The sequence below is a fragment of the Sceloporus occidentalis genome, unplaced genomic scaffold (assembly GCF_023333645.1).
Source record: "Sceloporus occidentalis isolate IW3139 unplaced genomic scaffold, rSceOcc1.0.p SCAF_100, whole genome shotgun sequence".
Lineage (NCBI taxonomy): Eukaryota > Metazoa > Chordata > Lepidosauria > Squamata > Phrynosomatidae > Sceloporus > Sceloporus occidentalis.
Window position 1 is genome coordinate 2,749,373 of NW_028317080.1, and position 26,176 is coordinate 2,775,548.

At 41.5% G+C, this 26,176-nt stretch overlaps 1 protein-coding gene across 1 annotated transcript; it reads left to right on the forward strand.

Annotated features, from left to right (window-relative positions):
• Nucleotides 1–52: 52 nt before the first annotated feature.
• Nucleotides 53–23,355, forward strand: LOC149284061 (HEAT repeat-containing protein 5A-like). Its single transcript, XM_089497188.1, has 35 exons — nucleotides 53–172; nucleotides 905–1,116; nucleotides 1,448–1,556; nucleotides 2,183–2,332; nucleotides 3,019–3,181; nucleotides 3,637–3,797; nucleotides 4,106–4,355; nucleotides 4,829–4,984; nucleotides 5,077–5,327; nucleotides 5,911–6,022; nucleotides 6,646–6,798; nucleotides 7,465–7,564; nucleotides 8,253–8,362; nucleotides 8,919–9,082; nucleotides 9,520–9,695; nucleotides 9,823–9,928; nucleotides 10,838–11,028; nucleotides 11,133–11,292; nucleotides 11,650–11,839; nucleotides 12,782–12,951; nucleotides 14,475–14,613; nucleotides 15,067–15,246; nucleotides 15,412–15,651; nucleotides 15,801–15,982; nucleotides 16,711–16,779; nucleotides 17,035–17,211; nucleotides 17,324–17,507; nucleotides 17,670–17,918; nucleotides 18,767–18,894; nucleotides 19,546–19,693; nucleotides 19,775–20,047; nucleotides 21,275–21,499; nucleotides 21,587–21,735; nucleotides 21,842–22,055; nucleotides 23,063–23,355. The coding sequence occupies exons 1-35, from the start codon at nucleotides 53–55 to the stop codon at nucleotides 23,353–23,355; spliced, it is 6,054 nt and encodes a 2,017-aa protein (XP_089353314.1).
• Nucleotides 23,356–26,176: the final 2,821 nt, after the last annotated feature.

Below are 26,176 nucleotides of genomic sequence, written 5' to 3' on the forward strand. Positions count from 1 at the left end.
CTGACAATAGAGTACAGATGTGACAAAAAAAGAAAAAGAAAACCGTGCCGGAATGGAAAGAGCGGAGAGACTGCTCCTGACGGACATAACGGGACTGGAAGAGCCTGAGCGGGGGATTCGTATATTAGAATGGCTCCGGTACCTCAAGGCAGTCCTGCCCATTACACCCCGGGTAAATACAGCTAGTTTACTGATTTTAGTCACATGCACGTATAAAGAGTAATACAGTTAAAGGACTTTACGTGCTTCTGAGGTAAATATGTTCCGGTAACAAATATGAAGCTGACTTGCCATTGAGTTATTGCACCTGCCGGATCAGAGAGTTGTTATAGAGAGTTCCCCATGGGGCTTATTGCATTTATATTATTGCATGTTTATTTAATACATTGAATGCCTCAGCAAGACAGCCCCCTCTGGCACGAAAAAGATGAACCTCAATACTTATTTCCTTCTCCTTTGCCATTATTTGCTGGGCCCTCTCCATTAATTATATGCAATGATGTAGTGGGAAGGTATTAATGAAATCCTAGTTTTTGCTCCCAAAATCATTTGATGGATAGTAGAAACCAGGGAGTTATCGCATAAAATGTAATTCTGAAGCAAATTGGTTTTGTCACCACAGCAACCAATGAAATGTACATGATGGATGGATGGTTCCAATGGTTTCTATGGTGACGTGTCATTATCCCCATTGTAATTTGCAGGGATCAAAATACTTGTTATGGTTATATATTGAAAATGTTTTATTTTTATTGTCATTGTTGATCATTGTGAGGATTATGTATATCCAAAATGATTAGTGCAAAGTTTGAAAGTTCTAACAAATGTTGAAATGTATGGGAGTAATAAGCAATGCAAGCTATGGCGGCATGATGCAGACCTTGATTTTTCATGTCAATTTCAGGCCGAAATAAAGGAGAATCAGAAGCAATTGGTTGAACAATTAACTTTAGTAATGATGGGATCCCCTGGTCCTCCCGCTCGTCGGTTGCTGGCTCATAATCTAGGCATGGTTTACAGCTCCGGAGATACCTTCTCTGTGTACGAGACGATCGATCGGTGCAATGAGCTGATCCGCAACAAGGAAGACTCTCCTAGTTACCTACCAAGCAAACTGTGAGTATTCCAAACAGATGTACAGCTCCTTACATCAAGCACTGATTGGCATTCATAACTCTGCAGGGCAACTCTGCTTGTCTTGAGTACTATCCCTGACTTCAATCCCTCGGGCATGGGATGCTGGTCTCTGCGCCGTAGCCGTGAAACACTATATCTGTACATCGATGGTACATTGTATATATGCTTAATGTCTTAGAGATGTGCTACAGCCTATTCTACTTCATTCTGTAGACTGGAACATATCGTAGCCCCTTACAATGTTTGCCCAATGTATACCAATGGCAAAGCACTCGGCAATGTACGTTACTCTCATCTCCTTTTCTTATAGTGCTGCAGTTGCTTGTCTTGGATCGTTGTACCAGAAACTGGGTCGTCTTTTGGGAAGTACCTTCAATGAAACTGTGTCCAACCTGTTGAAAGTACTACGTAATGCAGAGGTGAGAGAACAGATTCTTCTTTTTCTTGCCGTTGCCCCAGGTTATGTAGATCTTCTTATCAATTGTAGAATCTGGAACACAGCGTAGAATTTGACAGCAGATATTGTAAAGGCGCAGACCGTAATCAGTCCTTGGTCACATCTCAGGATTAGGATAGCATGCTTGTTTACATTTCCTGATAGTATTAACCTCTACCGCTTCAGTTAGGAGGTCTGTTCCACTCATCAACTAGCCCATCAGAAAAATACAACTTCATTACATTACACCTAAACATCTGACCCTTTAGTTTTAGAATATGACATCTTGTTCTCCTCCTTTGAACTAAACTTCCCTGTTTATTTTTTTCATCACATCTCCCTTCTCTCTCCTTTCCTCCAAGCTTTACACATTGAGCTGCCATTGTCTTTCATGATCATTTTTATCCTGCAAAGGATTGTATCTTTTACATAGCAGTTTAATGTTGGAGAATCATACTTTCCTCCCTTGTGCGTTGTTAAGTGGAGACTATTCTACTGATTTAATATTTTAAGCAGTTCTTTTTTTCCTTGTAGATTAAAAGTTTTAGAGGTTTGTCAACAAGAGGAACTGTAATGAATGTGCCGACAATAACCTATTTCTTTGTACAGTCTCAGGGTCGCCTTGAGATCATGCTAAGTCTGGAACATATTGTAACAGGCTTGGGACCCTCAGTCGCCCCTTGTCACCGGGACATCTACAAGGCAGCTCGATCTTGCCTCACTGACCGCTCAATGTCCGTGCGCTGCGCTACTGCTAAGGTAAAAAGGAGTATGATGTGGCAATTAAAAGAAATAAAATAATGTAAAAGGAGTTAATCACTTAATCTACTTAAAATAACCCCTTTCACATTAAGTTGCATTTATTACTAGCTGTGTAACGAACAAATAAATGAACACATTACCTTCTGCATAGATTCTTGGTTTTTATAGACTTCTACCAATCTGTTTGTTTTTCTGTTAACACCACTCACGTTCATGTTAGGAGATTAAGAGAGATTAAAGACACATTTAGGGTCTTATTTACTAATGGATAATATATTTATTTACTAAGACCCCCCCCCCATATTTGTGCTTAATAAGGAGCTAAACCCAACATGTCTCTCACATAGGGCAGACTCGTAAAAATCCTGTCTGTCCTCTTTTACCTGAAGGTAACAACTGATAGAATATGGAGATAAACTGCAACTGTTCCTGCAAGAGAGCTCATGTACAAAATGTTATTGCAGATTGTAAAAGTACTCTGTGTTATGTGCATGTGGAGACCAATTGCTTGCAGAGGAAATAAACTTGAGGTTAGAAATATTTGCTATGGATTTGGCCTTCGCCCAAGAATCCTGAAGAGAACCTGATCGTCCCCTACCCTATAACCATTGTATTTTTTCCTTTTCTTAGCATCAAACATGCTGTTTTTAACAGTTACACTTTTTTCTTTGCCATGTCTGCAGTGCCTCTTGGCTTTACAGAACGAAGCATCCTTCATGTGGGGCTCGGACCTAGAGAGTCTCATTTCCCTTTGCTTCAAGGCTTTTGAAGGCAGCAGTTACGATGTACATCTAGTAGTCTCCAGACTGATGGGGAAGGTATTGTCCAAAGCTGTTCAAGGCCCAAGTAAGTTTGACAAATCGTGAACCTTCCATTAACATACTGCCATTGTATTGTGACCTCAAAAGTATAATTTTCCGACAGACTCTACTGGGTACTGTGCTCACACTTCTTTTTTAGATACCAAAATGTCCAAAAGTGGGATTTATATTCATAAAGCTTTGCAAAGTCCAGGGTTTGGCCATACAGCACATCTTTCAGACTAAACTAACTGGGAGAAGTACCAACAAAAGTAACTTTCAAAGGGATAAACAATAAGCTTATAGGGACCAAATGCAGAAAGGCGGACATAGAAAGTACATATGCGAGAAGACACAATATACAGTGGCAAGGAGAGACCTTTTGTCTTTTGAAAGTGTGTTTATATTAATTTTAACATAAAGTAAAACATACTCATATTAATGTATTGCTGAATATTATGATACTGTGCATAATATTAATTCTGACATTTCTTCTATCAGCTTCCCCAAAGCAAGCCGGACGAAAACTTTCAATTCAAGATGCATTTGGACTGCTGTCCACAGGGTTCCTGCGTGGAGGCTCTGGCTTTCTGCGAGGTGGAGGAGACATGCTGGGGGGAGCAAGCTGTACAACTCGCTACATCCAACTGGGGACGGCACAGGTAGCAAAAAGTTTTCTTTGATCAACAGTACTATATTTACTTCATTTGCATCAATATTTGCATAAGGTCTAGAGTAGTCACTATTACTTGGTGTTAAGGAGCTAGCAACGTCTGTATAACAGACCCGCAAACATTAGGGACCAACACAAGCGTTAGATCAGTCGCTTAAATTGTCATGCAGTGGAGTATAATTATTTGAATGCAGATATTATGCATGTGATATTTATTTGCAGTGGAGGTTGACCTAATACAAACATAACTGGGATAGCTATTTGTACTGACACACAGATTTGTCATGTCTTCTCCAGGCCTACATTGTGTTTTTGGCCACACTTGGCGGACAGTGGCTTGCCAGGAATGTCTCTGCTCTTCTATCGCATATCCTAGAGCTTATTTCCCATCCAAAAACAACTCAGAACTCATCTGAAGCTGTTTGTGCCAGGCGCTGCATCTCATATGTTCTCCGCACCACGCTAGGGGAGCTCCTGGGAGAGAAGGCACAATTAGCAGCTGCTCGTGAAATATGTGAAGTTATCCAGAAGGTCATGATGACTGTAGGTATGGGAATGATCAAGGCTTGTACTTTATTCCTCTGCGGTCTTCCTTTTCCTCCTATGGACACGAGAAAGCATAGGTGTCGTTTTCACGCTAGATGACATGGAATAAATGTGTTAGTATGTATTTTGTCTATTAGTTGGTTTGTTTGATATGAATACAGTGTCTAATTTAAATGTATTGCATTATCCAGCCATCTATTCTTGCCGAGTAAAATACTCCCTCTGGTAGCCTTACCAGTGCCATCTGTGACATTGACTTTGTTGATAGACCTGGAAGCCTCCAAAGAAGTGCTTTTGATGTGTATGAGAGTATTTATTTTTTCCCCATTGTATGTAACCTTGATTTATTTTCATATTGGGTAGTACATTTAGATCCACTTAGCAATCCTGTAGAGCAGATTTTTCTTTAACTATACTTTTTCCAGGTGTATCTTCCCTTTTGTTATCATTCTTACGTGATCATTTTTCTTCCAGATGCTGTGCTAAGTGAGCGTAACATGGAGACGCGAATCAGTACCACTGACTTTTCTACAAGCCAGCATGTTTTGGCGTGTGCTCTGCAAGAGTTCGGAGATCTTGTTTTAGCACTGGGCACGACAGTAGCACCGTTGCTGCGTGATTCCAGCACAGGTAGGACGTTTGTGTCTGAAAGCGTGAAATGTATTGTTTTTGACTGCTCGAGTAGGCGGCACAAGTAACCCTGTATCTGATTTTTTTTGCAGGTGTTCTGGACACTCTGATTTCAGTGACGCGTCATCCAAATCTCAGCGCTCGTTTGGCTGCAGCCTGGTGCCTTCGCTGTATTGTGGTGTCGGTGCCTTCGCTAGCTGCCCCTCTCCTGGATCGTTGCACTGAACGCCTGACTTCGCTGAAATCATCTCCAGAGGCAGTCAGTGGCCTTAGTATGGCGGCAGCCGCTCTGCTTGGGGGCATTAGACTTTGTCCCCTTGGTGTGCCACTGGGTAAAGGCAAGGTAAGCACTCTCTATCTTGTAGAGCAATACTGTGATTTTCTCCTATGCATGTGCTCTCTGAGTGCAGGATGATATATTTTTTCAGCAGGGTCACACAGCTTAATGAGTCCCCACAAATCATTAAGTAAAACATCTGCTCCCTGTGACTCTGGATCAGAGAGAGTGGAGGATAGGGCTGCAGCCATTTGAAAAGTTGTCCATGAGCGCCTTACTTGCATGGACTCAATAACCGTAAATATTTGCTACAAGGAAAATCCCATAGTGGAGATCTGAAGCATTCGAAAAAGCTATTGAGAGAGAGATTCTACCCACATGTATGTTTTCATTCTCACAATTATTATGCATTAATCATAATGGTTGTTATAATAAATTCTATGCCTAAATGGTGGCTTCTGCACTTTTTGCTTAAGGAGTATCTTGAGTGTGTTCATCCCTCTGGAATTTGGCAAATGTATGTAATCCTTTACCGTTTAGAGAGCACAACCTGGAAATATGTTATCCAGCATATTACTACCAACAGCTCTAGGTTTTACAACTCCTTGCTAGTTGCTGATATATATATGGCATCCTGTGTCTTTTTCAGGAGTTCATGAGCCTGGCAGAGGACTTGCTGTGTTCTGCCTCACAAAACAGCCACCTTTCCATCCACAGGACACAGGCTGGGTGGCTCCTCGTAGCGTCTCTCATGACTTTAGGTAGGAACGGTATTACAGCTAATGTTAGAATCTTCTATCAGGACTGCGCAGCTCCAGTCCTTGCGGCCTGCAAACAAAACAGACATTTTGGATATCCCTGATTGATCACAGCTAGAAACGAAGCTGCTTGTTTTCAATTTTCAATTCACGATCCCCTGAATTCCTGGCCTTGCTGTAGCCCTCAAGTGGATTTGTGTAGCCCTCTCCTACGTTAATTCCACTGAACCATGATTGATCCAAGTATGCCTGCACAAATATGGCTGTTTTACTTCTTTAAAGTGCTATATTTAATAAAGTGAAAGTAGTCAGTGCTGCTTAAGACCTCTTCCCTATACATTCATTGGCTTTATGAGAAATATACATGATACGCAAATGCGTATTGGGTTTTCTGTAGGAATTTGCTAAAGAGACATAATGGAAATTTAAAGGGACCTCTAATAGGAGGTTCAAGAGCATATGATGGCTGAAGTGTCCCTTTAAGCAATGTTTAAATGTCATGAGTAATTTAAGTGTTAAAAAGCCTGTGTACAGCTAAGGTCTGGCTGAGGTTTGTAGGAGCTGGTCCCTGGGTGTCCGTTCCAGTTTGCCCTTTTCCACCTCTACCTACATCTTTTATCCTTCAGGTCCGTCTGCGATTCACCCCCACCTGGGTCGGCTGCTGCTTCTCTGGCGCGGTGTCTTTCCTCTGACCCCCAAGGATCTGGACACAGAGCGCAGACGGGGGGACGCCTTCACTTGGCAGGTTACTCTAGAAGGACGATCCGGGGCGCTGAGTGGTAAGTCCGTTTTGTTAAACATGCGGTTGGCTTAATCATAAAATGTCCCTTCTCTCTTTTTTTATGATACTGTGTAATATGTCGATGCTTGAACATGTGAATTGTGATTCAGCACGCAATCTCACAAAATTGGTCTTTTTTTTCATAGACTCCTTTATACTAACAGAATCAGTGCAGTCTCATAGTAATATTTTACTATTTTTGGTGTATTGTATAATTTTTCTCCTAAGCATTGGTCCTTCAATAGTACCAAGAAAGTGTTCTCATTGCAGACCACCTTACAATAAAGCATCTGATTTATTTGGGTTGTGTAAAAGCACGACTCCTGTCTGTAGTTGGTACGGGACGGTCAGGTTCTATCCTCGGCTATCTGTGCAGGCAGGACAAAAAGGATTCCACCTCCCTGTAACCTTACTACTTACAGGAAGATTATTTTATTGTCCTTACTGGAGACAGCTTGGGAAACATCATTCACACTTCATGCCATTCCCTGTGCCAGGCATATATATATATATATATATAAATATATATAATCTCAAAATTCTATTTTTGTGAACGCATACTGCCCAGATGGGAGACATGAGTTGGGGCGATACCTGTCTAAAGGGGGTAACAGACATCGTGGCATCATACCTTTCAGTAAATGACTTATCTCGCTTCTCTCAGCGATACAGAGCTTTGTAACCCACTGCGATGAGCTCCTGACAGATGAGGTTCTACGCAGACTCCTGCCTCCTCTCACTTGCGCGATTACGTTGCTCACACTGTGAGTATTTCTATTGTCCCGTGAATGCATGGGCATCCTATTTCTGACTTCTTCAGTTTCTATTAGAATAGTATAAAGAAAGCTTTTAATCAATTTTACATTCATTCAGTTAATATGTCTTTGAACAGTTGATCAGTAAGGTAATAATACATTTCTCCGTGCCGTAGAAGCTGCTGTTACCCGTACTAATAACAGGCTTATTCTGATTTTATCGACCACCTGTCACAACCTTTTTTCATGACACCAAACGCAGCATAACGATTAATCCTATGTAGTGTCTTTTCACTCTTACCGATGTTTATTAATATTTCCCCATATTAATATTTAAGTGATCTTGCGACTGTTTGAATGTATGATTTTACTTTATTATGATAAATTCTTAGATTCAGATGCATGTCTGGGTGTATTTAAGCACTTGCAAAATGCATTTAGAAGAAACTTTTAATGTTAAACAACAGATCCTGAATGTTTTCTTTTTCTTTTTTATGAGCATAAATTAAATGGAGGAATCAGATCACAGGAAAAACTGTAGGTTCAGTTCAGGAATGCAATAAAAACAGCAACGTTTGACTAGTAAACTAAGAGTTCCTCAGTAGTCCTAATGGTGTAGTATGAATCTAATTCATGGATATGTATGTGAAATTATTTTTTTGTTTGTTTGTCACAATGACCTTACCCGTGTCCTTAGGCTCCCGTCGTTGCAGAAGATGTACGGCAGCTCCCTGAAGGCATACTCTGTGCTGTACAGACAGAGACTTTACCAGCTGCTTGTTTTACTGCCTCCCAAGATTTATGAAGGTATTGTTTAAACACCACTCTCTCTATATGTGTTTTAACGTGTTCTTAATATTCAGTTTTCCAACAGGTACATATTTATCATGTGTATCTGTTCTAACTTTTTACTTCAGCCCAGTCTACAAGGCAAACACCCTGACTCCATATCATACGGCCTTGTGGTAAACAATAGAATGCCCCACCCTCAATCACCAAGATGGACTCTCTGGCTTATAAAAGCATGTGAAGCAAAATACTTTTTAGCAGAACTTTTTTTTTCTCTGAATTACTTTTGGTCCTTTGGCTCTATCTCAGATCTATTTTCTTTATTAAAAAAAAATATATATATATATATATATATAATATATATAGTTTACCATATATTAAAAACTAAACGCTAAGTATGTCATTGTTTCCATTTAACAGTAAGAAAGCACACCCCCTTCTCCATCACCACAGGAGGTACAAAATAATTATAGGCACTTAAATGGAAATAGCACTTTACCAATAATGGAAATGAATGCGTACTGTAGGTTATGAAGCTTTAAGAGTGCATTGTAACTAGCCGCCTGTCCCGCAGGACATTTCTGTGCTGTTGTGAAGGAGTTAATTGCGGATCTTGCATCCCCTGAATACAACCCAGGCGGAGCAGCGTTCCTGCTGCCTTCACTTTGTCACCCCGGTGACCTTATTCTGCTGGGACTGTCGCTGCAGAAGAATGATGTCAGAGGTAGAGAAGAACAGGTGAGATTTGTTGTGATCATGTGGTTTTTCAAGCTCTAAAAGTGAACCATAAGTGCCTTCTAATTTGAGACTACTTGCCACAGCCACTTGTGTTGTGATTTTTAAGCTTTTGTCCTTATCCTACCATTTTTTACCTTGTACAAAAGATGTCAATTTGTTTGTTCTCTCTTGCTATGATGTAGTATATCGGTATGCAGACATTGGCGACACTCCATGTTTACTATGCATTTCACCACAAGGTCCATTGTCCAGCCCAGAAATGTATTTGCAAACTTGAGTGGTAAGGGATGGGCCAGAAAGTGTAGGAAATATAGTGATGTGTTTTCTCTTCCTAAATATAATTAGATTTTGTGTTTCTGGCATAAGATATCTACTTTTATGCCAGCCTAATCATATACATCGATGATGGATTCGATGTCTGTTTGTGTGCTCTACAGCTCCTGCTCAGCAGTGGGATTCCAGGTGGTAGTCTGGAGTATGACCTCCATGCCATCTACCAAATGCCACACGAAGGGGAGTCTGTACCAACTCCTCTACCTCCTGCTTTCACGGTTATCCAAGCTGCAGCTTCTCTCTTTGGTGTCCTATTATCACACATGCCGGAGTCACAAAGGTAACATGTTCTGTGTATGTGTCCATGGTGGAATATTGCTTTGATTCAAAGGGCACCTTCCTTTATAGTAAGTGGGCATGCCATTTATATTAACCTTAACCCTTTTATGTTTCTGTCTGGTTTTCAGGCCTCAGATATTGGAACAATTGTTGGATTCCATCAAACAAACAAAAGGTTCCCGTCAGCAGAGCATTCAGTTGGCTGCAATGTCTGCACTTGGTTGTTTCCTTAAGGTGGGTGCTATCGCTTAGATCTCACTTAAAAAAAATATCAAAACTCTGGCGCAAAGACAAACCAGATAATATACTCTCATGGAAAAAGATCATTGGGGAGGTTATTGGGCATACTGTGGGCCAGGAACGGGAAGATGGTCTGTACACTGGCCCTCTTATCACACAGTGTCAAGGGAACCTATTCGGTGTGTTAAAAGCAAAGTCTGGGCTCTATCGCAGGACTTCCAGCATCGGAATAGAGCAGGTTTGGATTATTTTCTTTAATTTATGTGCTCGTCCCCTACCAGTTAATTGGTGGGCAGCTTCAGAGACTCAAGGACTTGATCCCCCCCAGTCTGCCTGGCACACGCTGCCAGAAGCGGGGCTGCAGTGGAGGTTCATATACCTACCATCTGCTCGAAGGTAAGACCACCGACCCTGGTAGAAATAACCACTTATGTATTTGCCATAATTAATAATGTGCATGGTTATAGGCATCTGATGGATTCCATGTAAAAGAAGGAGCACTGAAAAGTTTAACAACAGAATGTTGATCTAGCATGACCTACTGATTTCGTTTATCTAGTGACAATTCTATTTGTTTTGTGATTTTTCACTTTTATTATTGGCGCTGTTCATGGCTTGGAGGCAAAAGGTTTTTTTTATGATATTCATGATATCTGCTGAGCAGCAGGATTATGAGTTCCTCTTAAGGAAGAATTTAATATCATCAATAATTGCCAATTCATATTATAGTCTCCCTATAGACGTGTTTTCTTGGTGGACCTGGACGTCATTGTCAAGTTATTTATAGAGCTTTGTCTTTCTGTGGATTTAAAACAAATGTTTTAATCTGTAAAGGCTATTATATAATCTGAGAATTTACATTGGAAAATAAATGTTTTTAATACTTTTTTTTTTCCCCCACAGCACCTGGCATCCAATAAAAGTAATTTGGCGTCTGAGGAAGCCCGAGGACCATGCCTTAGCTTGATAACCGGAGCATTGGAGAGCAGCAATCCATGGCTACGGTGTGCAGCCGTTGAATCCATGGCCAGACTAGCACAAGTAGTAGGCGATCCTGGATATACAGCAAGCCTAGCACAAACTAGTTTTGACAAGTAGGTGGTTGTCCTTGTGAAGTCTGTGTAAACGCTACATGCACCCAGCTTCCCCGCAGACCAGGAGGCCAGTGTTGAAACAGCATATGCTCCTCTCTTTGCAGACTGAAGTCCGCTAGAGATGTGGTGGCCCGGACAGGTCACTCTCTGGCTCTGGGATCATTGCACAGATATTCAGGAGGTCTCGGTTCCTCTTTGCACTTGGCTTCCTGTGTTGGGATCTTGCACTCACTCTCTCAAGACACCGGTTCTCCGGAGGTTCAGGTAAGGAGAACAACTCTCAAACCTTTCCTTTGTCGTTTCATTATGCACTGTGCTGTGTAATGAGCTTTCTAATCCTCTACTGGTTATGTAAATGCTCGACACAGCAAGCTCTACTACACAGATAACCTTGGCTGTTGCCTCAAGAGCCAAACTGATCAGAGTCATCTGTGTTTGTTAGCCAGCCCTATGTGCCATAATGTGTTTAAACACAGAAATGCTTATGTTTTATTTATCAGCCCTGGGTTTCTAGCCGTGCATTAACTTTATGTTGCAACCACGTTTCTCTGTTCTTGCTTCATATAGTGCTGAGTATTAAGTACTGTAGTTTGGTAACTTGAATGTGGCTCTTTTTTGCAGACCTGGGCCTTGCACTCCCTCTCCATCATTATTGACTCATCTGGACCACTCTATCACGTTCATGTTGAAGCTACACTCTCGCTTCTCCTCAATGCTCTGCTGTCTACACCTCTGTCTCACTCTGACGTGCATCGTGGCCTAGGTCGCTGTCTGAGCGCTCTCCTAACCACTCTTGGTCCAGAGCTCCAAGGTAATCCTTGGACATTGTATAGCACGAATATTGCATGGAGGAAATCATCTGGGTTCCTGGTACAGATGTGATTTGTTGTTTTCTGGGCAAATATTCAGGGCTCATGGTAGCTTTTTGTCATAAGAAAATTGCTAAAGTAAAGTAAAATTATATCTTTAATGGCTGAGAAGATGAAAAATGCAAATTATCTGCTAAATAGTAAACTTTACCAATGTCTGACAGCTATCCGCTCAATTAGCCATTAAAGGTATCATGTTTAGTTTACTTTTGTGATTTCTTTGTTAAAAAGCACCTTGACTTTTGCCTGTTTTACTGGATAACACGGCACCATCTTTCTTCCTTGGGTAGAGACTGCCACTGCTATGCATGGATTGAAACCAAGACAAATAATGTATTACCATTGTTAATTTTAAACTGTTTGCCCTTTACAAAATACCGATAAGAGGGACGGTTCTACAAACTGTGTTGAATTTCACAATTTATAGGCTGCAAACATTATTAAATGTGTGTGTGACTTTTATTTGATTAAACCTTCGGATGAAAGAATAGAGTGACAGATCCGTTATTTTTGTAACATACTGATGAGTTCCGTGTTCTGCCTAAGTGGAACTTTATCAATGCTTTTTTATTTTTTTATTTTTATTTCAAATTGTAAATGTTTTTTTTTTTTAATCTATCACTTTGGTCTGATGCATAAACCTAATATATTTAATAAAAATAAAGGATATAATGGCATCCATACCATCTAATCTGTAACATCAATTAAGTTACTGCTTACATTTTAGGCTCTCTGACTTTTGGAAGGAAATATGACCAAAACCCAGCACCAACAAGAACGCAGAATATACTGACGATATCTGCGTATGATTTTGGTCTCAACGAAATTGCTCATGTGTTCACCTTCCTTGCCTCCATGATTAAATAGTTTTCTTGGTCCTCTAGGAACTGGTGACCTGGTCTCTTCTCAAAGAAATACCTCCCTTTTGGCCTGTTTTATAATGCAGGAGAACCCGGACTGCCTGGTTCAGGCACAGAGCATCTCCTGCCTTCAGCAGCTACATATGTTCTCTCCAAAGCACGTCAACCTATCCAGCCTGGTGCCGACACTATGTGTAAGTATTGCTGTCAGTACGTGTGACGATCCCCGGTCTGCATGAGGCAAGTCAAATGTGCAGAATAAAATTACAGTGGGGCATTTCGGATGGGACTGAGTGCCCAAAATTCCAGGACTCTAACATGGACCTATTACGTTGGCTGTGGATATCTAACCAGATTAGAGGGGCTTCATCTGAGATTCAGATTTACATTAACTCTTCATTGGGAATACACTTTCAAATACCTTAACGTCGGGCTTTCTTTTAGGCTCTTTTCCTCAGGGGATAATCCCCCAAATACTACTACCCATTATTTCTGCAGTTTGTTTGAACTCTTTCTTCGCACAATGGATCCACCCAACCTCTCCAGTCTTAGATAAGGCTAAAACATTTTATAAATAGATGTTCAGTACGTCATTACTTTAACACGTTTTAATATAGTGATTGTTTTTTCCTTCAAATGGACAAAGGTGTTCATCCTATTCGAGGAGTTTGCCTAAGGACTTTTCACACGAAGTATGGGATATTTGTTATGGGGTCTGGGCGGAGAAATGAAAACCTTTATATTAAAAATGTTATTTATATTTAAAAAGAATATGTCAATCCAGTGGGCGATGAGCTTTGGGTGCTTTGTACGGAGTAATATCCATACGCTGTGTTATTGTACACTGTCGATATGTACGGCAGATTTTCTTATGTATGCAAATGCTCACTCTTTTACAATGATTTGTGTCTGAAAAAGAAAACCAATATCTAGGCTGTGGTGCAGAAAGGGATGATGTTTCCGTTATAGGTTGATGTGTGTCAGACCCTCTAAGTAAGTGAGGATAATTACTAGGGACCCCCTGCTCATCAGTCTGCTATTTTTATTTCCTGCAGGAGGTCTTGTTGGACAGTTCTTTGTTGGTAGGTCGCCTCCTCTGCCTTTGTGTCTTTTGGCACTTCTTGCATCTATTTGCTAAATCTCTGGCTCCGGCACATACATACCCCCCGCCTGCCGGGTTTACTCTTTGTACTGACGATGGATTCATGTCATTTGAATCCTGTCTTCGTTGCCATATCCAGTTGTTTAGCATTTTGTATGTAGCACGGGTTGAGAAACAGAATGGCTTTAACCTTGTCATGCTTCATATTGTTGCACCTCTTGCCACCTCTCTCTTGGGTCCAGGCCCCGGAACCTGCTTGAACCGATGCGTTTTCCGCATGTAAAACCTGGCTTTCTCTCTGTGCACGAGGGAAGCTCAAACTAGCAATGCCTGCTGCCTGCCTCTTTTCACAGCTAGAATTGTTAAGTTGTGTTACAATATTCTCTAATGGTATGGTTTGTATGATCTTGTTTCATGTGCCAGTTCCAGAACATTTGTTGATTGGAAAGTAGGGAATGGCAGAAACTATAGTGAGAATTTTAACTTCCTAATGCACCAAAATCCTGGCTGCATTAAGAGACTCGCTTCTGTTTGTAGTTTTGTGTTCATTGACGTTTTGTGACACTTTTGGTGTCTTCCAAGCATCGTCCGATCCCTTCTGCCTGTCTCCGGCAGGTGCACCTGTGCAGTCCCCATCTACTTCTGCGGCGCGCAGTCTTATCGTGCCTGCGCCAGCTGGCTCAACGGGAAGCAGCAGAGGTGTCTCAACATGCAATGAATGTGGCTAAAGATGGATACGAAGACTTCAAAATGGGTAACTGTGTGTAGGGCGCCTCTGTAGGTGTCCGCAGCTTTACAGCCGTAATAACGTATAGCTGACCAGCTAACCTTCTCGTGGCTGGCTAAGAGAACAATATTGCTTTGTTATATTTTGCGTGACTATTCCTGCTCCAACACCACACTGAGCTGATGCTTTTTTTTTTGTCAAAGGGACCCTCTGTGTGATGAAGACCGAGGCATGTATCATTGGTGTGATAACGAGCCATGTCTAGTAGATTGGACTAAGAACAGGCTAGAACAAAAACAAATAACAAATGTACATCTGTGCCGAAAAACATTTAACTAGAATCTTTTAAAGACCAAAAACAGCACAATACTTTTAATATTTTTTTTTTAAAACATTTTTTAATTCTGGTAATAAAAAAACACTCACATTCAGCCTGTGACACCTTGTACGCGTTTGGGGTTCTTTCCTGTTTCTCAGCAGATGTGAATATGAGAGAGCTCGGCCTGGAAGGAGTCTTACTGAGCCTGCTGGACAGAGAGACAGACGGGCAGCTCCTGCGGGACGTGAAAGAAACCGTATTGCATATGCAGAACAGCACAGGGCTGACTCGTCTCTCCTTCTGGCTCCGACTGCAAAAAGACATTCTCTCGGCCTCTGCAGGTGAGACTACCCTGCACACGTGGCGTAAACTGTTATCGTACGGCATTGTACACAGTGATTTTATGCAGTTATATCCATGTAGTCTTCCGGTTGATGTCTTTTATTGAGCCAGCATAAAGAAGATATAACTTTTCTTTGACCGGTCCATGTCGTTTCGTCTCTTAGATTTTGCAGCTGTGGCCTCGGTAGAAACCACTCAAGAAGAAGAAGGTGAACGAGCCTGCTCGGATTCCGTTCTTACAACACAGAAGGATGAAGTCCTGACACCATCCATTACGCCTCGGTGGCGCACACGCGTGTTCTCCATGGAGTGTGTTTGTATGCTGGTGGCTCAGTGCGAAACGTTGGGTGGAGCTCACTTCAACATGGCAGAGGCTCAAGAAATGAAAAATAAAGAACCAAACAGTGAGTGGAACATTGGGAAAATGGAAAACATATATACACACACACACGGTCACTGTGTTGAAAATGAAGATTCTTATCACTGATGCGTCTCATTGATTACAAATACGATCGCTTGATCTGCAAGCTGACGCACTTTCATTGTTCTGCAGGGGACTTCCTGGTGTTGCATCTGCAGGATCTGATTCGCATGTCCTTCATGGCTGCCACAGATCATAGTGAGCAACTACGTCTAGTGGGTCTTCAAGCACTGCTGCTGGTTATACGGTGTTTCTCTGCTGTCCCGGAGCCAGAATTTCCTGGACACTTTATCCTAGAGCAGTACCAAGCCAATGTGAGTTTTAGGAACAATGTGCATCTGTATTATATTAAAGGGATGCTCCACCCATCATCTGCACTTTAATGCATATGGTAGCTAGGTATCCCCTTTAACACTTTTCCCCTTCTGCAGAATCCCCCCAAAATACATTTAGCTTCTCTCCCTTCCCACCACCCCTCGGCTTGCAGGAGAGGAGTTCATCTGAAAGCGTCTGCTTGCCAGCGCCCGTACCCACTATACTCGATGCCTGCCAGCTCCAGCGAACGCTTCCAGAGGGTTTAATGCGACTTCCCTTTAAGCACAGAATAGAGCAGTGTACATTTATGTTTGTTTTCTGTACATCACTGTTCATTAGAGTCCAGTTTTTTCTATGTTTTATACAAATTGCTTTTCTCAGCAGAGTGCGATAAAGAAGTACGATTAAACAAGAGAAAACAATTCAAGAATTTCTACCTTTTTATGTATTCTGGCATCACTAATGATCTAAAAAAAATCTGATTATAATAAAATAATTCTGTGTTTTAGAGTTCTCAATAAACTTTATTTTAAAGCTGAAATATATATATATATATAGTTTTATACATATTTTAACTGTAAAGTGTTGAGTGACTTTTAATTCTGTACTGTTTTATGTCAGTTAACATATAGTTTACATAGTGTTTTTTTATTATTTTTATCGGTTTTCTTTCACGTACAGCAGTGGCTGAATGCTTAAAGTGTGAGTTAGTGTGTTCTTTGTGCAGGTGGTGGCAGCCATCAGACCAGCCTTCGGTGCGGACACCCCACCTGATGTCACTGCCAAGGCCTGCCAGGTGACCATCATGCCCTCCCTCTCTTTAAACTCTATTTGTTGTAGTACATTTTTGGTTCCTATTATTTTTCTGATTCACATGGATAGCCAAATAACATGGGTTTTGGGTTCCAGATTTTCAATTTCTACTTATTTGTTAATAAATAGAATGATGGTTGCTAATATTAATGGAAGCGAAACAAATACTTCTTTGCATTATCATGTGCTGAGCTCAGTTTAAATACTGACGTTTCTTTTTTATCTGTCCTTTTCACAGGTGTGTAGTGCCTGGTTGTCCAGTGGGGTGGTGAAGGACCCTACAGACCTACATAAGGTTCAGCAGCTGCTACTGTCTTCCCTTAGCCGGCTGCAGGCGACAAAAGAAACTCCAAGTGTCTATAGTGAAAGTACCACTGCCATGGAGGCCCTTGCGGTGCTGAAAGCATGGGCAGAGGTAACATTAAAGCCAATTTAAACCATTTCGGGAAATCCGTGTGATATTGAATAATTGGTTTTTGAGAGCGATGTGTCACTTGGCATTCAAAGGTTAACGCATCTTCTTACAGATCTACATTGCAGCCACGGAAAGAAAGGTTTCAGGAGGGCCAGTAGAGGAGTCTCCGGCGGACATGCTGCTGCCTCTGGTACAGGCTGATATTTCCACTCTCAGCAGATTGTGGTTGGCAGCTTTGCAAGATCACGCTTTGCTCACGCTGCCAGCCGGGTTCTCTCATCAGCTTCCCGCACAGGGTAAGTGGAACTGACGGCAGAACGAAGGCGATCTGCTCTTAGTTCTTTCTCCCACATATTCTTGAAATGTCTGTCACTATGGTATTCCATTCCATTGTTTGTTTTCTTTAATTCTTTTTGAACAGCTTCCGTTTTTTTCTGTCTTCCCAAATTTGCTTGTAGGTGGAAGTTTCTATACAGCGGAGACCAGTAATGGTGCCAGGCCTCACTACCTCAATTCCTGGGCTCCTATTCTCTATGCGACATCTTTGTGGCTCAGTAGCTACGGCTTCCTCCTTCCAGACCAAGATGATGGAAGCTGCTACCTGTCCCGTCCTGTCACCCCAACCTCTATGGGACAGGAGAGCAGTACAAGAAGTCCAGCCAAGTCCCCAGAAGATCTGAACGCTGAACGATTCCACCTGCTTCTTGGTGAGTATGTTGAGATCAGAAGAAATGCGCAAAAGACCTGTGTGACGGGTTATAAGAAGGTTTTATATTTAGTACATCACTTCTATATGTAATTAAGTGCACACATGTTCCTGTTCTATTTGTGTGTTTCAATGGATTGAACCCTTGGCATGGCTATGTTGTGCAGCAAAGTGCTACATAATGGTGAGAAAAAAAAAAGCGTTGTAATAAATGGGGAAGAAGAATCATAAAATCTTACTTAAGAGTAAGAAAAATGTAAGCGATAAGTGAAACAAAACATATTGGCAAATGTTTCACCCCAGTGGAGGGCTACTAAATAGTGAATGAATTGCCCGTTAAGAAGTATTAGACTTAGGGGGTTTCAATATGTATAGCTTGTAGGAGAGAGGGGACACGATAGAAACATTTCATCGCATAAAGATATTTAACAAAGTACACAAGGGAAGTTTATTTCAAATGAGAAGAAATGTTAGAAAAAGAGGTCATAATCTAAAACTAGACGGCCCAAGGCTCAGCTGTAATGTACAGAAGGTTTGCTGTACTGAGAGAAGGGTAGTTGTGCGGAACAGCCTCCAGCAGAAGTGGTAGAGGCTAATATAGTGAGAGAATTTAAACTTGATGGGGTGAGATAGGCTTAAAGCTATCCTGAATCTAAGACAAGACCAAGGCTTTATTACCTAAACTGGGAGCATATGACATGAACCCACACAAATCAGCTTTTGCGATATAAAAAGATGACATTTTGGATCAGCCTCTTGCTGTGAAAGTTTTTTTTGGCAACCAAGTCATGGTTTATCGTTCTTGACTGCATGTTTTGTTAACTGCGTCATATTTTACCTTCTGTCCAGGAATCTGTGTGGAGTTTCTATGTTGCCCGCCTGCGGATGCCCCCATGGATCGAATCACCGCCTGTCTGCGGGCTCTGAAGGCGCTCCTGGGAGTAGCCTGGCCCAAGACTCAAATTGGAGCAAATCAGGTAAATTCTACTAATGGGAAGTGTCCATATATGCTCAGAGCTGGAACGACACGTTTGATGGTAAAGCTCAACAAAGAAAACTCAATGAAAGAAAACGTTAATGCTTTATGTTATCAAGTGTTTTATCTCGGTTTGGAGTACTGCGAGCGTAACTTACTTATCACTGCCCTTCTCTTTCTTATCCTCAATACACCAAGTAACTTGTCATAATAGTCCTGGCTTTGGGATGGCCGTATCTGAGAGGACTCTGACCTTTCATTTGAGTGGAACACTCGCAAGTTAGAGCTTTTTGAAGAAGCGTACACAACGTGCTATCCAATTTAATGGACGACCAGCTTCCTTTTGCACCAGAGCAAATGCTTCTCCCTCACGCTATCCTCTCTATTTCTGCATTTTAAAAATGATATTATTAAGCATTTGAATATTACATCCCAAATAACTTACTTTCTTTTATTTTTACCCTCTGTATTTCTCTTTCAGCCACCGATGGCTTGAGATTAAACCTGATAGTTTTGGAGCTTTATATTTCTGTTTTATATATGATTCCTTTTTTGTCCCCGATTACAGCAATGTCCGATATTATATCCCCATTACATTCTAGCAGATGTAAATGTGGAGATCGTAGTTATCCATTGAATCTTTTTTCTCCAGGAGCTATCCATTGAACTGGTCTCTGTTCTACATCGCTTGATATTGACACGAGAGTCCCCAGAGGTTCAACACCTGGCTTTGGAGGTCGTGAGTCAGATCCTAAGTGCAACACAGGAACATGTTCGGGAGCGGAGGAGGAGCGCTGAGGGTAAGTGACATGACATTGGGCTTGTCAAATAAAAATAGGGCAACACAATTAAAATAGTTTTGCTTTTTTTTCTGTACCTAGTGGATGATGGAGCTGAAGAGAAGGAAACCCTGCCGGTGTTCGGAGAAGGACGTGATACTGGGGGTCTTGTCCCTGGACAGTCCCTGGTCCTTGCTGCGTTGGAGTTGTGCCTTTGCATTCTGGTCAGACAGTTGCCCCAGCTCAGTCCTCGCCTCTCCGGGGGATCAGCAGGGAAAGTCACGTCAACGGGAAGTCTGACGCGTGATGAAAGCCTCCTAGTGTCCTCATCTTTGGGCATTCTAGCAGAGCTACCCTCCCTGTGCTCTCCAGAAGGTGTGAAGATAGTGACATACAAGTATATTTATTTTCTGTATACAGCATTAAACAATTCCTTGGCACTGTACAAGTTGGGGGGTTACATTTTCCTCCCTTAAATATATATTACATCAGTCTGCATTGCTCCCATTCTTATTTCAGTGCCATTTCTTGTGAGAATTCCAAGAGAATTGCTTCACGTATCGTAAGCACGGAAGGAATCAAAATCAGAAACTTCGTCCCTTTCTGTCAGTGACATTACACCCTGGGGTAAAGGGGATTTTCACCACCCTGCCCCCATTTTTTGTTGTTGAAGTCTTGGGGACACTTTTATTTTCCTTCCAGGGTATAAAAAAAGCAGGTCCCTGGGCATCTTCTTCACCTATGAGTATGGATCTGTGCAATGACCTGCTTGTTGGATTTTTGGGTGGGCCAAGAGGTTCCAGGGCTTTGTGAAGGGCCACCTCACCTCTTAAAAGCCCTACATAATACATAGTGATGGTGCCTGTTTTACCCCTGTTTTCGTGTATAACTGCTCAATCTGCTTACTTTAGAGTCAAGCTTTCTAAAAACAATCAACTTAGCGCTGCTTGCCTTATCCTTCCGAGATGGTGAACTCCTGGAAGATTGTGTGGTCCTCAGGCTCCCACCAGCATTTCCCAATCAGAGTCCAAAGTGTCTCAATAAAAAATGCTGGGTGCTTGTGTGCAAAGTTACAGGCTTTAAAGACAAAACAATTTTTTTCTTAGAGCATAAAATAAAGTGCTATATATACAGTAATGTGGGTTAGCATTGTCAAAATCTGGCTTGATCGTATTTTGCTGCAATAATCTTGCCATTATTGTCAGTTTTCTCAAATACCACACTTTGCTGATTTCTTGTGGCAATGATGATGAAGTATGTTTCTCCATAGAGCTTCATTGGTCAGAGTGCCCGGTTGGGTCAATGACACCAAGCTATTCTATTGTTTACCATGTACGGAATGATATGGGACGTGTGTCTAGTAGAGCAGGCTAAAAAAGCCGAGACTGAACACTTAAAAATGGCTAACATGCAGCTGCATGAAAAGATTGTATTATGCAAATACGGTTTAAAAAAAAAAAAAAGAAAACCACAATATTTTTTATCTGATACTAGTTATAGAAAGTATTTTGTGGCCGTTCCTCTTTAATATATGATAAGGTTGCTGGTATGCCAGGGTGTGATGTTACTTATCCACATGACCATCGTTCTCTCCCCATACAGGCAGCGTTTCTATTCTTCCAACCCTGTTATACCTTATTCTGGGAGTGCTAAAGAATTCGGGTGAGAATCCTCCTGACGGACGACTGCCACTGACGGTGACTTCTGCTTTACAAGCACTGAAAGTAATTGTGTCGTCCCCAATGTCGAGAGCAGAGAAGACAAGAGCTTCATGGAACAGCCTTCTCCGCAGTGCTGCCACCTCCTTGATCGAGGCGTTTGATTCAGGTAAAGATTCCCTGCAGCTATACAACGCCAAAGACCTCTCTTCTTATGTTGGCCCTCTAAATATTTTCTGATTGTCATGTTCTTTAGGAAAGGAGATGCCTGTGATCTCTACTGCCCTACTCACTGCTCTTACAATATTCCTGCTGTCAGCAAATCCAGAGGTGCTCTGTGACGCGGACCTACAGAGCGCATGCCTGCAGAGGTTCCATGACGGCGTTGACAGTAAGGATCCCAATGTAAGTATCAAAAGATTCCACTTTATCTGCTCTAATTACTATTTCCACTGTTATAGATGGGACAGATCGGGCTGTAATAACCAAAATGCATTCCTATCCGCTTTAGGAGCAGTTAAAGTGCTACCGGCTGCTTCTGTCCATGTTCCAGAATCCCACTTCTGGTGCTGTTGCTCCGTACGTGCGGAGCTTGGCTCCACGAGTCGTGCGTCACCTGAGCTACACAGAGGGCCGAAAGCCAGAACACCTCTCCGAACTAATTGTCCTGCAAGAAGGCGTACATCTACTGCAGACGATAATAAATGCCAGCGAGGAGCAGAACCGTAAGTAACATCTACGTGGATCGTGCTCGCTAATATGTTAAGCAAATTTAAGCAGAGAGGTCGTTTGTATTCTTAGGTATGAAGGTTTTAAAGATAAAACCAAAGTTAAAACCTGTCAGTATATGATTTTGTGCAAACAGGGAAAAGAAAAAATGTTGGTGCGCTAAGCTAGTCTCAGGCTCAAATAATACAAATGTATAATACGAGGCCTACCAAACAGGTGTGAGCATGCTGCAAAAACAGTGTGTTGGCTGTACAATGTATACAAAAAACAAAATACTGTCTGCGCTTCTCACCCTAATAAAGTTGCCAACAAATATATAAACATAATATAAATGAGAGGTTTTGGTTATGTGAATTGGCCAAAGCATAATTAAGCTCACCCGCCACGTCAAGGCACACTCTCAATAGGGTGAGATCCTACGCTCACCTCCTACATAGTGGGCAAGCAAAGCAGTTTATACTGCTACCAAAACCTTTTTAGTATATGTTTTTGTGTAAGGTGACAATTATGTGTTCCTAGCAAAGTCATCAATAGGCCATAATTTTACGCAATGAAAAAAATATTTCTGGCTAAGGTTTTGGGCATTAAGTAGTAGAAATGATGTTTGTGATACGACATTTAGTTATAAAAACTTTAGCAGAAGAGGTAGAAATGATGATGGCTTCTCCGAGTTGGAATCTTCTATATAGCCTGGCATTGTCTGGGCAAATTTAAGGATGTTCCGAAAGAGAACAAGCGTAACCAACAGGAAAGCAATAAATATGAAAGGCATGCTAGTCCATTTGTCTTCTCACTAAACATATGAAAAGAAAATGAATTAAATAAGTCATTGTGGACTTTTTCCTATATCATATATTCAAAGAATGTGGTTTCAGGTTGAATGAGACGTTAAACATTATATTAGAAATAGGTTGAGTGAATTCAGGGGATTAGCAGCATTTCTTTTTCCAAAGAAGAGAGTTGCCGTCTGATATTTTGCATCTCATCCATATCATTCCGACAGGTCCTCCTATGGTGTCCGTGCTTCTGCACCTCCTTATATCCTTTCTCCTGGATGAGAACGCTCTCTCCTCTGCACCCCCATGTTCTCGGGCCCTTCATGACTTTGGCTTGCAAAGTCTGACGCGGTTTGGCACTCTCTATTCGGAACAGTTTCAACAGTTGATGGTTACTTTTCCTGCTCTACGCTCCCGTCTAGAGGCTGCTCTCCGAGGGAACCAGGAGAGCCCCAAACCCAAGGTGGCTGCACCCAACACCAAGCCGGGCAGCATCCAGCTGAAGACAAACTTCTTGTGAAACCACCGTTCTTCCAACTATGTCTCCTTGAAGATGTCACTCGGTTCACCTTTGCAGCCTTAACATCAGGTCACAGCTCGTTTATCTCAACCCTTTTCTTTTAGAAGCGACGGGCAACCGAAACATGGAATGCAGGCCGCTTCGGTAAAGGGTTTAATTAATTGCCGATGTACACTGTGCTAACTTGATACTTTTATGCTCAGCGGTAATTTATCACAGATGCCTTATAGGGTCGGCTTTGAAATGTGTTACCTTAACCAAACCGTTACTACTCTGTGTCACTAAGTGTTGTAGCAAAGGGACAATTACATTTATGAAGCTTTAGGGATCATGGATGCTAAATGTTGGCAATCATTAACCCTCCGAATGGCTTGGTTACTTATAGCTACATTATTCACTCCCTCTGGCACCAATGGCAAAAGTGTGTAAAGCTAGTAAGATATATATTCCCTTACAATATATATAGCGCTGTAGTGCTTCCGCTATGGAGCAGCGTGGTAGAAGAGGAGATATATGCTGTGCAGCGACACGTAGGAAAGGATTGCTTGGCCTTGAAATCATTTACTAATGTCTTTTCTACATGTCAGTCTACATGACTTGACTCTCCTCCTTGGTGTGGAGCTGTGAAAGCGGTATCTGAAAGCCAGCGTTGTATGCGGGTGAATTTAAAGGTGTGTATATATATATATATATATATATATATATATATATATATATATATATATATATATACATATATATACTTCCCACTCCTGCTCTGTACGTCTGAAAGGTAAAGGTGGAGATGTTTTATTTACAGAGCACTTGGTGAAATGAAGTGTTCAATATTGCCCTGGAAAGTTTGGGGTTTTCTTGCACTGTCGCACCTGAATACTGTGTGTTTCTGTTTTAATATTTTTGAATATATTCGTTTTATAGTAAAACTTTTCGCCTGATGTGATATGAAGATTCTAAACCCTTAGCACTAATGGGAACCATAATTTTGGCCAAAAGGGATATTCGAAGCTTACGAGTAACTTTCACTTTCTGCCTGCACTGCCTTGAAAGAAACTAATCACACAATTTCTGAAACTGGACAATAGCAATGAGCCATAACCTCACAATCCATCTTTCTTGTGAAATGAGATTTTAAATCTGGGTTCTGAGGTGCATTTTGCGAAAGGGGTTGATACCGCGTGGCTTTCCGGACATAAAAGAGCTACGATTCCAAGGATGCCCCACTAAGAACCTGAAAGAAGGGACACAGAAATAACTAGGGCTTAATTAAGAAAATAAATGGGACTAACCAAAAAGTAGGGTGGTCCACCTCCAAAATCCAATTAACAAGCTGTTATGTGTTTGTGGCATTCAAGACTAGTTGTTCAGGTCTATTCGCAAATGTGTTAAACGGCAACGAATCTTATTTGGAAATAAGTTGAACGGCTGCTGAGTTAGACATGTTCGGTGGTCTGTTAAGTTGGTGTCAAGGTCTTGAGTCAACCAGTAGCGTCAGTGGTTGGATTGGGAAACCCCACTGCGTTTATTGGTATTCTGAGTCGGATCGCCTACAATTCAATGGCCAGCTCGACTCAGCCCTGGTTTTGCCAATAGACTGCTTTCCATGCTTTTCCTGGAAACGTGCTGACATAGCAGGCATATAGACCTTAAGTACAGTTGAGTTGGCTGTTGAATAGATGAGTTGCTCATTTTCAGTTGTTTATCTAAATGACTTGACTGACAGCCAGACACAACTGGAACTTTGTTAAATAGACCCCAAAGAGTCGTTACCAGTCTGTCGCTAACACAGTGAGCTTCTTCAACAAGGGCTGAGCTGGCCCTGTATAATGAATCGCTAAATGGCTGAGGGGGAGTTGAAGGAATCCCCCCACGTTTCCTATCTAAGGACCACCTATGACATCCTTGCAGGAGAAGCTCACTGGTGGTTGCCTGTGAAAAGCCAGTCACTTGATTTAGTGAATCAACCCCTCTGCCTCATGCTTTAATTTCCTTTACCCCGTTTGTGTCTTTCTCAAGGCATCTTGTTACTCTTCCCAAAAGATGCCGATCAGTGTTTTTAGTAGGTTGCCCACACTCATTGTAATCCAAGCTCCAAGATGGCGGCTTCCGTGATGTCATTAAACTGAACCCCAACATTTCTCGTTATGTGAAATCCTCAATACGTTCCTCTGCTCCTTTGGGTCATATTGTGATCTATTCGAATGTAAGCAACTGGATGGTTTTAAACATGATTGATTGTACCCCATTTTAATCACAAGTCCCATTAATGTCTCTGTGTGTTTGTATGTGTTCGAATTGTGTTGAAATAACCGTTCTTTGCCTTGCATGTCGTCAGATGCAGTATTGATCGTAACTGTGAAGACCACACTGTGTCTAAGCACTGACAGAACGAGACACAGAGTCCAACCCAAGCAGTAAATTATACCGTACTGTACTTTTCTTAATATTTTATGTTTTTAGCCTTAATAATTCTGCTCCTTAGAGTCTGCGACACTTCATAAAGCTGCCTCCTGATGCTGCGAGGCATTGACCGATCCAGCTAACCAAAATTCACGTACGACTCACTGTTTTCTTAAAATGAAAAAAAATAAAATTGTGTTTTCTGCAGAAGTTTGACAGTTTTTGTATTTCCGTTTCGAAACGATGGACCAGTTTAGGTCATACAGAAAAAGTACACTGTTTACATTGTGTAAATGATCATGATCATGAGAGATTAGAAAACATAAATGTCCAGACAGTCAGAAGAGGCTATATATATATATATATATATATATATATATTTATTTATATTATTAGTTTATTTAATCGGAGTCTTTTTTTCCCC

Bases quoted from the DNA above. Each gene is read 5' to 3' on its own strand.
- LOC149284061 (XM_089497188.1), top strand. From the start codon at position 53: ATGGAAAGAGCGGAGAGACTGCTCCTGACGGACATAACGGGACTGGAA. The intron at 17,919-18,766 runs GTGAGTATGTTG...CCTTCTGTCCAG, and splicing joins ACGATTCCACCTGCTTCTTG to GAATCTGTGTGGAGTTTCTA. The intron at 20,048-21,274 runs GTGTGAAGATAG...CTCCCCATACAG, and splicing joins CTCCCTGTGCTCTCCAGAAG to GCAGCGTTTCTATTCTTCCA.